This window comes from Microcaecilia unicolor, chromosome 1 (genome assembly GCF_901765095.1).
Source record: "Microcaecilia unicolor chromosome 1, aMicUni1.1, whole genome shotgun sequence".
In the NCBI taxonomy this organism is placed as follows: domain Eukaryota; kingdom Metazoa; phylum Chordata; class Amphibia; order Gymnophiona; family Siphonopidae; genus Microcaecilia; species Microcaecilia unicolor.
The window spans coordinates 233773730-233787962 of NC_044031.1; the positions used below are offsets into that span (position 1 = coordinate 233773730).

Consider the following 14233-nt stretch of genomic DNA (forward strand, 5'->3'; position numbering starts at 1 on the left):
GCCTGTTACTACCTTAGGAGAGATGGCATTATAGGGGCTTCATCTATTTTCATCCTAGAGACCTAGATACAGAGTAAGGCAAAGAGAAAAGGTATGTTTAGGAGGGAAATGGCAGGAGCAATTGCCAATCTGAGAGAATAGCAATGATCACGAAAAAGAAAGCTATGGATAATTGGGGGGGGGGGGGGGGGGGGACAGCAACATACAAAGGAATAAAATAAGAAACCCAGCCAGTCACACCAGAAAAACTGCAAAAGTTCTGCAGCTACCTTTCTTAGCTGCAGAACTTTCTCAAAGCTACAGCAAGTAACCCAGTTCCAGGAGGGAGACTTTTGGGCCAGTCTGGTTTTAACCTTAAATCTTGAAGCAGTGTGATATTTGTAGACCCCATTCAACACACTGAAATCATTGCCGCAGGCCCCATCATAGGAGCCAACTTTTCAAAATTATTGGGGGTGCTATGCCCAATGGAAATGACCCCCTACCTGGATACATACAAGGAAGTTTCTCAATATTGGGGGTGCTCAAGCACCCACAGAGTCGGCTCCAATGGGCCCCATAATGGAACAGGGTTGCGTGTTCTACAGTCTCTCTTTTGGAACAAGCAGACCTCAACCTACATGCACCAGCTGCACCAATAATACCCCGGATTGACATCGTTTTAACAAAGCCCCCATCCCCATCCCCGGTCTCTGCTGGAAGTTCCGCGCTGCGTTTTCGAGATCGTGAATCGATTCGCTCTATTACTCCCTTCAGTGAGGCGCAGGCAAGGGCGATTTTGGCGTTCCCAAGGAGGTGTTTTCATCCAGCCTTCTTGGGCGTTCCTAGAGGTTTAATGAAAACATTAACCTCTTCCTTGGACGTCACGTTCCTATTACCTTGAGGCCGGGCGGCGCCGCGTCGGACGCAGGAAGGTGACGTCACCAGCAGGGGCGCGTCTTCCGGAGCGTCACGGACGGTCGGTGAAGGGCGATGGCTGACAGTGGCGAGTTGTGCATCATTGTGAGTCACGGTAAGATTGCGAATCAAGAAGGAATATTATGTTAATGTTTATTTAGCACTTGTGATGCACTTTATAAGCCTTGTATCTTTTGTGTATAAGTATATAAATTGGTATATGCGTAGAGGTATACAAACGTGTTTGCGAGTTGTGACTGTACGTGAATTTAAGTTTATAATGATCCTATGTACATAGCTGTATGCATTCAAAACATAAAATAAAACTGTGCCTTTCTTGCTATATTTTGATAGGCAGTTCAGTGTGTGTGTGTGTGTGTGTGTGTTTACACACAGACACACAATGATAGCGTGCATTTATTTGATGGGGGGGGGACCGCTAGCACATTATAAATTCAGGTTGGATCTAATATAGTGCTTCTCGAGTTTTTATCTAATATAACTCTTGTTTAAAACTTTAAAATGCAGATGTCATCAGATGATGATGAAATTAAATAGCAGACATCCACTCCCCGCCCTCAACCATTTCTTCCCCCGTTCACTTATGTAAGACTTGAAGGCAGCAGTGGTGGCAAAAATTGTAGCAGTCAGCACAGGTCCCTGCTGTGTATCCATGTGTGGCCACCTGTATAGTTTATCAAATTCTGTATGGCCTGCTGATTATTATATAATTGCTATGTCTGGCCCAATCAAAAACACCGAGGCCCAGATTCACAAAGGTCCCCGTTAAAAATCCGTCTGTATTTCCAAAAAGGTAAATATTACCGATTTGGAAATGCAGAGAGATTCCCAAAGAAAATCGCATGCAAATGAGCTGCTCATTACATTTGTGACACATCTCATTTGCATGCGATATGGTGAGGCCAGTCAGCAAGCTGAGCATGCGTAGAACAGCCATTTGCTAAGCATGGCTGCTCTGCGCATGCTACAGATGGCTCTCGTACACGCAGACAAGCTACATGTATGAAAGCTGGTGTAACTTTTTTATATTTTAAAAACTGCTACTGTCTGCTGACGCCGGGAGCCTGCACTCTCCTGCTGGGGGGGGGGGGGGGGGGGAGCTGCTGTCTGCTGATGCCAGGACTCTGCACTCTCCTGCCGAGCCTACAGTCTCTTGCCTGGGGGGGGGGGGGGGAGGCAGTAGATCCCCAAACCTCTCCACTTATGTCACAATGCAAGCTCAGCAGCAGCAGTACAGCCGGTTCACACTTCCAACCCCAGGGAACAGAGGTCTGAGAGAGCTGGAGAGGTTACAGATGGTGTAACTTTTTTTTTTTTGTACTCTGGGCTGCTGCTCACGCATAGCCTACAGGAAGGGCAGCCGGCTATAGGGCAAACACTTTTCTGCCCTCGTCCCCTCTCCCTCTTTCCCTTGCATTTCTTTCGAAGTGTGCTGTAGGCATGGATCGCTGGGCTCTTACAATAATGTGTTGCAGCCTTTGCTGACAAAAGCACTTAGCTGTCACGTCTTTTGCACAAGAAGACCCTGCGGCTGTAGAGTACTAGCAAGAACTGACAGCTCCAGACCTCCCGTTAATTTTTCAACAGTAAAGGTAGGGGCTGCTTTTGTGCATCGGGTCATAAAATGGCTGTGTATTGCATTTGTATAGTAAATAACATAATAGCTTCGCATTCCATTTTTGTTAGCTACTACCATGATAGAAAAAGAGCTCGGAGAGCCCTTTTGTGCATGTCTCGTTTTACTCCTTGCTCGCTAAACTGGCTAGAACTGATATAAAACCACATTGCTGACTCATTAGGTTTAGTGCATCTGAGCCTGAAAGACCAACTGTTCATATCCTCTGAAACTTACAAGGTGGCCAGATCTTGGAAGACTTTCAACTCGCTCTTCCCTGTGGCCTGAACTTCCCTATGGAACTCCCTCCCTATCACTATCAGAACAGATAACTATATCAGCTTAACACTGCTTCATGATTCATAATCACCACATTGTTCCCGTCTTTTGCACAAGAAGACCCTGCGGCTGTAGAGTACTAGCAAGAACTGACAGCTCCAGACCTCCCATTAATTTTTCAACAGTAAAGGTAGGGGCTGCTTTTGTGCATCGGGTCATAAAATGGCTGTGCATTGCATTTGTATAGTAAATAACATAATAGCTTCGCATTCCATTTTTGTTAGCTACTACCATGATAGAAAAAGAGCTCGGAGAGCCCTTTTGTGCATGTCTAGTATCACATTTGGGGTCCCAACCTCAAATGTAATGAACTGTTTATCTAACTTACTTTATAATTTATTTCAACATTTATGAACTTTAAATGTAATACTACTTTGTATTTCTCCTTCCGGAAATGGCGTTCGCCATTACGGCATAATGTAAGCCACGTTGAGCCTGCAAAAAGGTGGGAAAATGTGGGATACAAATGCAATAAATAAATAAAATGTGATACTACCTATTGTATTCCCAAGTGTTTGGGAATTACTGACCTACTATAATCTTCCTTTTCTTTCTGCCCAGTCCTTATAGGTTTTGGGGGGTTTTTTTTTACCTTATTTTCAGTTTGGCAATTTCTTTTCTATTCATATACAGCCCCATTTTAGATAAGATGTAGAAGTTGAAATTGGATGTTCAGGTCATCTCGAGTGTCTCTAGTGTTTTAGAACAGAATCAGCTGACAGAGGCTGTTCTAAAATGGGCAGTATTCACAATGGAGAAGGGTAGTTAGTGGGGTTCCTCAGGGGTCTGTGCTAGGACCGCTGCTTTTTAATATATTTATAAATGATTTAGAGATGGGAGTAACTAGTGAGGTAATTAAATTTGCTGATGACACAAAGTTATTCAAAGTCATTAACTCGCGACAGGATTGTGAAAAATTACAGAAGGACCTTACGAGACTGGGAGACTGGGTGGCTAAATGGCAGGTGACGTTTAATGTGAGCAAGTGCGAGGTGATGCATGTGGGAAAAAAGAACCCGAATTATAGCTACGTCATGCAAGGTTCCACGTTAGGAGTTACAGACCGAGAAAGGGATTTGGGTGTCGTCGTCGATAATACACTGAAACCTTCTGCTCAGTGTGCTGCTGCGGCTCGGAAAGCGAATAGAATGTTGGGTATTATTAGGAAAGGTATGGAATACAGGTGTGAGGATGTTATAATGCCGTTATATCGCTCCATGGTGCGACTGCACCTTGAGTATTGTGTCCAATTCTGGTTGCCGCATCTCAAGAAAGATATAGTAGAATTGGAAATGGTGCAGCGAAGGGCGACTAAAATGATAGCGGGGATGGGACGACTTCCCTATGAAGAAAGGCTAAGGAGGCTAGGGCTTTTCAGCTTGGAGAAGAGACGGCTGAGGGGAGACATGATAGAGGTATATAAAATAATGAGTGGAGTGGAGCAGGTGGATGTGAAGCGCCTGTTCACGCTTTCCAAAAATACTAGGACTAGGGGGCATGCGATGTCATTGACGCTCACTGGTCAACAGTGTCATGGCTCCACTTGGGAAAATATTTGGTGGCTCTCCTTCAGCTTATTAAAATCCAAAGTGGCTCCAGATTAAAAATTAATGAAGACTACTGCTTTAGAAGCTAACCATTCTTATTTTTCCATGCAGGCAGTGAAAAACACAAAATTCAGATTCCTGTGCAGGGAGAAAATGATGAACCTACTCTGCAGGATATGGCCCTGGTCGTTGAACGAGTCACTGGAGTCCCAGTGTCATTTCAGAAGCTGATATGTAAAGGTGATTTCTAGTTCTTTAATTTGCATTGTGTTTGTTGATGACAGTGGCTTCCATGGTGCACAGAGGCAATTTCATTTATTAGTCTTTTTATTCAGGTCATTTAGCAGAAGTGCAATGGCAAAAAATACAGTCAAATAAACCATAAAAAGAGATGCAGGTACTGGAGTTAGTACATAGTGTGATGCTGTGGGAGAATGTTGGGGAGTAGCCACTTTTGCTTACAGGTTAGCAGAGTGATTTGTTGCTCAGGAAAACCATCCTGCACAGTCATTTCTAACCAAGAAAGTGCTACATAGAAATAGGCTTTGTAATTATTTTTTTTTCATATAGGCTTTTCTGTGGGAAAGCCAACTTAAATTCTAAAATGTTTTATTTCCATTTTACCTCTGTTTCAGAGTTTTACAAGACCTAATGAGAAGTATGTGTGACAACCAATAGAATTCCATGGAGAATTGCTCTTGTTTTTCTCATCCCTGCTAACTGCTCCTCTCTGCAGTCTAACCCCATCCCCTCTTTCCCGCATGTTTTCTGCCAGTCATCCCTCTGCTAGCATCTGTGCCTGTAGGGGGATGTGCTTCGGTTAAATCGTTACTGTGAGGCTCTTACTGAACTCTGTGTGCATTCGTAATACAGCAGCATTACTGAGGTATTTTTCCTCGTGTATTGAAACCAGTGTGAATATATGATACACAGTGTGGTTGGTTTTGTACCTGGTACTATTTTTCCAGTTGGTCTGTCCTTTTGTTCAGATTCCTTGTTCAGTCTCTGCTTCTGGTGCAGTTTGATTGCAGTAATGTTGTTTATGTTGGCTGATCAAAATCTTCCTTGGGCAAGCTCCAACAGGTGTAGAATGCAACTTTATGTGATTTTAAAGCAGGTAAATGTGAGTTCTATCATGCCATTATATTTAGCCCTCCATCAGCTTCCGATTGAGACAGTACAATTTTAAGTTATGTATTTTAATTTTAAAATTTTTTCAAGGGGATGTAACATCGATTCTGGCTTGTTTTTGAATAGCAGTTGGTCATATATTACTAGAAACCAAATGTTACTTAGCTTTCCTAAAATACGTGGGACCCATCCCTTCTAAACTGTTTGTCCTCTTTGGTTTATCAGGCTGCCACAGTATGTCCCTTTATGGGGAGGGAAAGCAAAGGTCAGTTTTAGTTCCACGAGCCGCAGGACCCGGATCCATCCCCGCAGGGTTCCCACAGAACTAAAACTGATCATCAACAAAATCTAAATGAACCCTTTAAATATATTTCATGATATAGCAGTTCTCACTGGATATGATTGAACATTTCAACAAGTTTTACTATCTTTCTTTCTTCCAGGGTTTGACTGTTCTCTCCCCAAAACAAGGTGACTAGCCATAAGGGTCAATCTGACTGTTTTCTCTGATGGTATATATCACAATAATACAATTTCAGTAAAGGTGGTCTAGATTAAACTATTTTCTTCAACTTTTTGAAAAGAGAAAAAGGCAGGAGCCCATTACATATTCACCCCCCCCCCCCCCCCCCCCCCCCACACACACACACACTTTTTTTTTTGATTGGTTGTATAAGTTCAAGTTAACATAAGATTTACCATGCTGGGTCAGACCAAGAGTCCATCAAATCCAGCATCCTGATTCTGACAATGGCCAGCCTGGGTCACTAGGAAGTACCTGACAGGATCCCAGAGAGTAGATTGTTTCTTGTTGCTCACACCTAGGGATCAACAGTGACTTCTCCTGACTAGCTGATATTAGTTTATTGACATTTCCCCTAGGGATTTGTCCAACCCCTCCCCCCTTTAAACCCAACTGCCTTGACACATTTGCCAGAAACAAATTCCAAATTCCAGCTTGATCATTGGGTGAAAAATACTTTCTCTGATTTAAAAGAGTAGTACTTGAAAGGATAAGTTAATAGTAGGCCTGTTTGTCTGAAATTGATGATAAAAGGTATGCATTCTACAATTACAATTTGCTTTCTTTCTGTTCAGTGCCTCTCAAGGATAGCTAGTAACTTAACATGGTTGGAAGTCGCTTTGCAGTTGTAACATACAACAATCTGAATGGGTCTGGATCCAATGTTCTCAATTCTTATATTTATGTCCCTTGGACAGGTTGGGTTTTCAGCATGTTCATAATGAATGTGCATCGGCTGTTTCCTTAGTGTCTGCAGCAGATGAATCCATCTATCAGCCGGTGGAGATACAGATAGCCAAACTGAAGTCAGTGATACCAGACGGCCATCCCCTCCATCAGTTATTATATCTCTGTCTCCACAGGTGGTGGTAGACGACTTCTCATCAGCTCCTGGATTTTCTGTTGCTTGAGGTTCTCCTGGGCTTTTTAGCCAGTTGAGACGGGGTGGTTGGCCAAGGATGCCATCTTCGGGGGCATACCTGGGGGTTCCAGGTTCCTGTCTCACCTTGATTTACCCTTCCTCCGAAATTCTGGTAGTGCTGTTTGTGGCTGCTGAGTTTTCTTCCTCACCAAAAAAAAAAAGGTACAGCTAGCGCTAGACAGCTTTTCTGCTGTGAAAAATAAAGGGCCGGACAGAGTATTTGTGCCTGAATTACAGCCTGCATCAGGAGATTTGGTTCTTGTGCAAGCCTTCTTGTTGGGAGGTCCCGCTGTGTCTGGAGCACTGCACTACTTAGTGGTGAGTGCTGGGTTTTTTTCTTGGGTGGTGTGATGTTGGGGTGATGGCAGCAGAGACAGTCAAACACTGATCCAGCTGCAGAAAACGGTGTTCAGCGTTTGAATTGTGCAGCACGGGGTGCGCAGAAGCTGGCAGGGGAAGGTTCTCTCACCTTTGCCAGTTGTATGATTTCCTATGAGGTACTCAATGGCGGGTGTGCCATTTTGTCCGGCACAGCAGACGCAGTTTTGAGCCCTGCTTCACTGTCGACGGAGGCAGTGCGAGCATCTCCTTCACAGGAGGGTTCTGAGTTGGCTGCCTTGGCGGGGAGGCAGGTGCTGCGTCGGGGAATCTGCTGGGTGTGGCTACGGGGGCTGAAAGCTCTGGAGAGAGTTTTTTCACCTGAATTCATCCTTTTTAAATGTGCTCTCCCTACAGTGGGTCCAGGGGCTCCGTTGGAGACCTGGAGCAGCCTTTACTTTCCCAAGTTGATGATCCAGCCCTAAAGCGGAGAAGGAAAGCTTCCTTGTTGGAGGTAGGGTCCTTGGTACCTGTTACTGCTCCTTCTTCCCTAACGGGTCTTTCTGAGGGGTCTTTGCGACATTTTGGGCTAGAGGAGGTGGAGGACGGTGAGCTTCTCCAGGAAGAGCCGGATGACCCCACGGCTGTGCATCTCTTTCATAGAGAAGAGCTGTCGTCGCTCATTACTAATGCCTTGGAGGCTTTGAGTATTGCTGAACTGGAGGCTAGGCTGCGGTCAATCCAAAGATGGTGAGCACTCGGGAGACCGGTTAAGGTGTTCCCGGTGCATGAGGCCATCCAAGACTGAGTTTCAGCTCAGTGGTTGGACTCGGATGTGAGAAGGTGGAGAAAGCCATGGCGCGGCTTTATCCAATGAGCATAGACAGGGTCGACAACAGATGGCGTTAGCAGTTTCTTCTCGTCGTTTATTGTGGCTCTGTCATTGGTTGGCGGATATTGCTTCCAAGCAGCATCTTACCAGGTTACCCTTTCGGGGTAAATTGTTGTTTAGAGAAGATTGTGAAGGATTTGGGGGATTCCAAATCTCAGCGCCTCCCTAAGGACAAGTCCAAGCCTGGTCCTCGGGTGGGTCCGTCGAGGCCTCAGTTTTGAGAAATGCGCCAGTACTGACCAGGTGGGACTTCGGGGGTGTTCCAGCACATGAGATTCCAACAATTCTCTTTCTTTTGTAATGATAAGAGGCCTTTGAGCGCAGTTACCTGGCAGAGAGCTCTCGCTCTTTCCTCACAATGATGAGGCAGCGTTCCACTCTGTGGTGTAGCAGATAGGGGGTTGGCTGACCATCTTCTACCAGAAATGGACCAAGATTACGTTTGGATATTGTCTGAGACGTGTACAATCTTGAATTCTGCTCTCCCTTGGAGTCTCGGTGCGGCACAATCTCCAAACGAGTGGCAGTAGAAGACATCTTACAGGCTCTTTTACAGTTGGGAGCTGCCTCCTCCCAAGGTTCACAGGTCGGTATTCCATTTATTTCATAGTGCCCAGGAAAGGGGGTGCCTTTCGTCCCATTCTCGACCTCAGGAAGGTCAACCAGTTTCTCAAGGTTCGTCATTTCCATATGGAGACCGTGTGGTCTGTCATTGCGGTGGTACAGCTGGGAGAGTTTTTGACAGCGCTGGATCTCAAGGAGGCCTACTTACATATCTCAATCTGGCCTTCACACCAGCGGTTCCTTTGGTTTGTCATCCTGGGGCTTAATTTTCAATTTTGAGCCTTGCCCCTTGGGCTTGCGACTCCGCCATGCACTTTCTCCAAGGTCGTGGTGGTGGCGGCCTTCCTCCGGAAAGAAGGCATTCAGATACATCCTTATCTTGATGACTGGTTAATCCGAGTGTCGTTGGAACAGGAGAGTTAGGAGAGTTGGTAGGCTACCGAAAGAGTCATTGTCCTCTTGCAATCTCTAGGCTAGGTGATCAACTTTGTCAAGAGTCACCTGGTGCTGACTCAGTCCTTAGAATATGTGGGAGTGTGGTTCGACCCAAGGCAGGGACTGGTGTTCCTGTCGGAGGACAGGCAGGTCAAATTGTGCTCGCAGGTGCGCAGCATGTTGCGGTTGTCCAGCCCTCGATCTTGGGATTATTTTTCAAGTGTTGGGCTCAATGGCAGCCACGCTGGAGGTGGTGCCGTGGGCAAGGGAGCAATTGCATCCCTTACAGCACTCTGCTCAGCAGATGGTTGCCGATCTCTCAGGAGTATCGCCGCTGCCTTCCGTTGTTGCACCAGGCACACCACAGTATGACCTGGTGACTTTGCTTCGCCACCTTGCAGTGGGGAACGCCATTGGCAAGGAGGCACACAGAGTTTGCCTCTGGCTGCCGAAGCGCACCGCCTGCTGGAATGGGTGGAAGCTACATTTGTGTCTGTCGGCAGCACACATTGCAGGGCAGAGCTATGTTCAAGCAGACTTTCTCAGTCGGATTCGCTTGGACTCGATGGAATGGGAGTAGTCCGTGGAGGCGTTCCACCTGATTTGTCAAAAGTGGGGGGCGCCAGTGAGCGATCTGATGGCAACCCGAGAGAATGCCAAAGTGACCAAATTTTTCAGCAGAAGACAACAATTTGGATCCGCAGGCTTAGACGCCCTGCTGCAGCCATGGCCAGTGGCAGCACTGCTTTACATTTTTCCTCTGTGGTTCCTGATAGACCTACTGCTGCACAGCATCAGGTGGCACACCGGTCCAGTCATGCTTGTGGCCCCAGATTGGCCACAGCGACTTTGGTATGCGGACTTGATTCTTTTGAGGGACATACCTTTTGCTCTTTCTGGTGTCTCCGGATCTCCTCCTTCAGGGTTCAGTACGGATGGAGATCCCTCCCACTTTGGTCTTAAGGCCTGGCTCTTGAGAGGTCTAAGTTGAAAAAGAAGGGTTATTCCAATGCCATGATAGCTACCTTCGGGCTAGGAAATGTTTGACCATGAGGCATATTTTCAAAGCACTTAGCCTTCCAAAGTTCCATAGAAACCTATGGAACTTTGGAAGGCTAAGTGCTTTGAAAATATGCCTCTATGACAGCTTATGCTTGGGTGTGGCGGACCTTTGTGACGTAGTGTGGTGTGCTTCGCGCACAAGGTCTCAGTTGATGGTGTCGATTTCTTCCTCCAAGAAGGGTTTGGCCTGTAATTCTCTCCGGGTTCAGGTGACTGCTCTCGCGTGTTACAGGGTACGCATGTCTGGAGCTTCTCTGGCGGCCCACCCAGATGTGGTTCAGTTTCTCCAGGGGACTCTCCATCTTCATCCTCCTTTCCACTGGCCTTGTCCAGCTTGGTGTCTGAACCTGGTGTTTTGGGCTATGCAGGCGCCGCCGTTCGAGCCACTGCGCAGAGCTTCAGAGAAGGATCTAACTCTCAAAACAGTGTTTTTGGTGGCTATGGCATCGGCTCGTCGAGTCTCAGAGCTTCAGGCATTGTCGTGTCTTCAGTTTTCAGAGGCGGGCGTCTCAATTCATACGGTTCCATCCTTTCTGCCGAAGGTAATTTCTGCTTTTCATCTCAATGAGTCACTTTTTCTGCCTTCTTTTCAGCAGGAGGATTATCCGGCGGCCTTTGCGCAGCTTCGCTTGTTTGATGTGCGGAGAACTCTTCTTCTCTATTTGCAGATGTCCAATGACTTTCGGCATTCTGATAATCTTTTTGTGCTGCTCTCGGGGACTCGGGTGACGCTGCCTCTAAGGCAACTAATTCGTGGTGGCTTAAGGAGGTCATTGTTTTGGTGTATATTTTGGATGGTTGTGCTCTGCTGGAGGCCCTTTGGGCGCATTCCACAAGGGAGCAGGCGACATTGTAGGCGGGGACATGTGTACTTCTGTTGGATCAAAGAAAATTGTCTCCTGTTCCTGCTCCAGGGTGACTACCCAGGCTTCCCGACATACTTTTTCAAAGCATTACAGAGTGGACATGGAGTCGCGAGCGGCAGAGACATAGCTAGGGGGCGCAGGGGAAGCAGTCATTCCCCCAAACAGATTTTCAAAAAAAATGGCACATATGTGCCATAGCTTAGTCTTCTCCAGCTCCTCAAGGAACTGCAAACTTAGCTTCCCTTCTTTACCTTGTCCCTCACTCACTGATTTGCCCCGCAGCCTTGGCTGAGGACAAAATGAAGCTGCGCACGGGGGCATCAGAGCTCTATGTGTGCAGCCCGCTGCATGTTTCCCCCCTCCTCCGTGAAACATGATGTTACATCATCGGAAGGTGAAGGAGGAAGGAAATCGGCAGCAGACGGCGTACATAGAGTTATGATGACCCTGCATGCGGCCTCGTTTTGTTCACGGCCAAGGCACCGGGCAGGCAGTAGGGTTAACCAGTGAGTGAGGGACAGGGAAGGGAAGCTAAGTTTGCAGTTCTTTCTTCTATGCCTCCGAGGATCTATCAGTGAATGACCAGGAGTAGGTGGAAAGGGAGAGAAATCCAGAGTCAGTCTAAATGTGCCAACATTTTCCAGTTCTGTGTTATGTATTTATTTCTTCTTCAAGTCTAGTTGTAAAAGGCATGCTTTTTTTTTTGGAGGGGGGGTGTTAATCTTTCTCTCCCGGCTGTGTGTTTGTATGTAAATGAGTCCCAGGAATAATGATGGCTAAGGGAAAGCAGCAATAGTACAGTTGGAGCTGAATGACATTTGTGTTTTCCAAGTGGTGATGCATAGCTTCACGGAATGTCCTAGTTGTAAAACCAGAGTAAATCATTTCTTAGCTTTTTGTTTAAAAATTAACCAAGGAGGAACAAATCTATTATTCTGTCTCACTGACTGTAGTTCTAGTTTTGGCACAGTATAAATCATCTCAATGACAAAATATAAGAAAACCAATGGACTGCATTAGGGGCTTATAGCCCATTTAGTTGTGTTTAAACAAATTAGATCTCTGCATGAAATAATACATTTATTTTTATTATTTTGACTTATGAAAACCACTTGTCCCTGAAACATGCTCAAAACAGAATAATCCATTTGTACAAAAGAGAGGTTGGGAAGATGTGATTCCATGTGCCCCATTGAAAGGAGAGTTTGATTTTAATTCAAGTTCAGTGTTTTCTTCTTTATAACACCAGGCTTCCCAAGACAGATTACAACAGTTAAGATGAACCCATTAGTCAACAGGATATCTTCACTGAAATTTGGCCATGTATTACTGTATTGTATAGAACAGTGTAGAAAAATGAGCAAAAAATATAGACTTTTCGTTCTGTTTCTACCAGCTGCAATAACTTTTTAAGCTCTTTTAGTGATATTCAATTTTTATTTCATGATATATATACAGTGGTGGAAATAAGTATTTGATCCCTTGCTGATTTTGTAAGTTTGCCCACTGACAAAGACATGAGCAGCCCATAATTGAAGGGTAGGTTATTGGTAACAGTGAGAGATAGCACATCACAAATTAAATCCGGAAAATCACATTGTGGAAAGTATATGAATTTATTTGCATTCTGCAGAGGGAAATAAGTATTTGATCCCCCACCAACCAGTAAAAGATCTGGCCCCTACAGACCAGGTAGATGCTCCAAATCAACTCGTTACCTGCATGACAGACAGCTGTCGGCAATGGTCACCTGTATGAAAGACACCTGTCCACAGACTCAGTGAATCAGTCAGACTCTAACCTCTACAAAATGGCCAAGAGCAAGGAGCTGTCTAAGGATGTCAGGGACAAGATCATACACCTGCACAAGGCTGGAATGGGCTACAAAACCATCAGTAAGACGCTGGGCGAGAAGGAGACAACTGTTGGTGCCATAGTAAGAAAATGGAAGAAGTACAAAATGACTGTCAATCGACAAAGATCTGGGGCTCCACGCAAAATCTCACCTCGTGGGGTATCCTTGATCATGAGGAAGGTTAGAAATCAGCCTACAACTACAAGGGGGGAACTTGTCAATGATCTCAAGGCAGCTGGGACCACTGTCACCACGAAAACCATTGGTAACACATTACGACATAACGGATTGCAATCCTGCAGTGCCCGCAAGGTCCCCCTGCTCCGGAAGGCACATGTGACGGCCCGTCTGAAGTTTGCCAGTGAACACCTGGATGATGCCGAGAGTGATTGGGAGAAGGTGCTGTGGTCAGATGAGACAAAAATTGAGCTCTTTGGCATGAACTCAACTCGCCGTGTTTGGAGGAAGAGAAATGCTGCCTATGACCCAAAGAACACCGTCCCCACTGTCAAGCATGGAGGTGGAAATGTTATGTTTTGGGGGTGTTTCTCTGCTAAGGGCACAGGACTACTTCACCGCATCAATGGGAGAATGGATGGGGCCATGTACCGTACAATTCTGAGTGACAACCTCCTTCCCTCCGCCAGGGCCTTAAAAATGGGTCGTGGCTGGGTCTTCCAGCACGACAATGACCCAAAACATACAGCCAAGGCAACAAAGGAGTGGCTCAGGAAGAAGCACATTAGGGTCATGGAGTGGCCTAGCCAGTCACCAGACCTTAATCCCATTGAAAACTTATGGAGGGAGCTGAAGCTGCGAGTTGCCAAGCGACAGCCCAGAACTCTTAATGATTTAGAGATGATCTGCAAAGAGGAGTGGACCAAAATTCCTCCTGACATGTGTGCAAACCTCATCATCAACTACAGAAGACGTCTGACCGCTGTGCTTGCCAACAAGGGTTTTGCCACCAAGTATTAGGTCTTGTTTGCCAGAGGGATCAAATACTTATTTCCCTCTGCAGAATGCAAATAAATTCATATACTTTCCACAATGTGATTTTCCGGATTTAATTTGTGATGTGCTATCTCTCACTGTTACCAATAACCTACCCTTCAATTATGGGCTGCTCATGTCTTTGTCAGTGGGCAAACTTACAAAATCAGCAAGGGATCAAATACTTATTTCCACCACTGTATCTACATATGGGAAGCTTTTAAATAAATTAAAAATGTGTCAAATAAGTTAA

At 45.8% G+C, this 14233-nt stretch overlaps 1 protein-coding gene across 1 annotated transcript in view; it reads left to right on the top strand.

Annotated features, from left to right (window-relative positions):
* Window positions 1-910: 910 nt before the first annotated feature.
* BAG1 (BCL2 associated athanogene 1) overlaps window positions 911-14233 on the top strand; it is a 37227-nt gene continuing 23904 nt past the window's right edge. Inside the window, exons 1-2 of the mRNA XM_030204745.1 lie at window positions 911-1012; window positions 4531-4659. Of these exons, the coding sequence (XP_030060605.1) occupies window positions 973-1012; window positions 4531-4659 (169 nt within the window). The 5' untranslated portion in view covers window positions 911-972. The remainder of the gene's footprint in view (window positions 1013-4530; window positions 4660-14233) is intronic.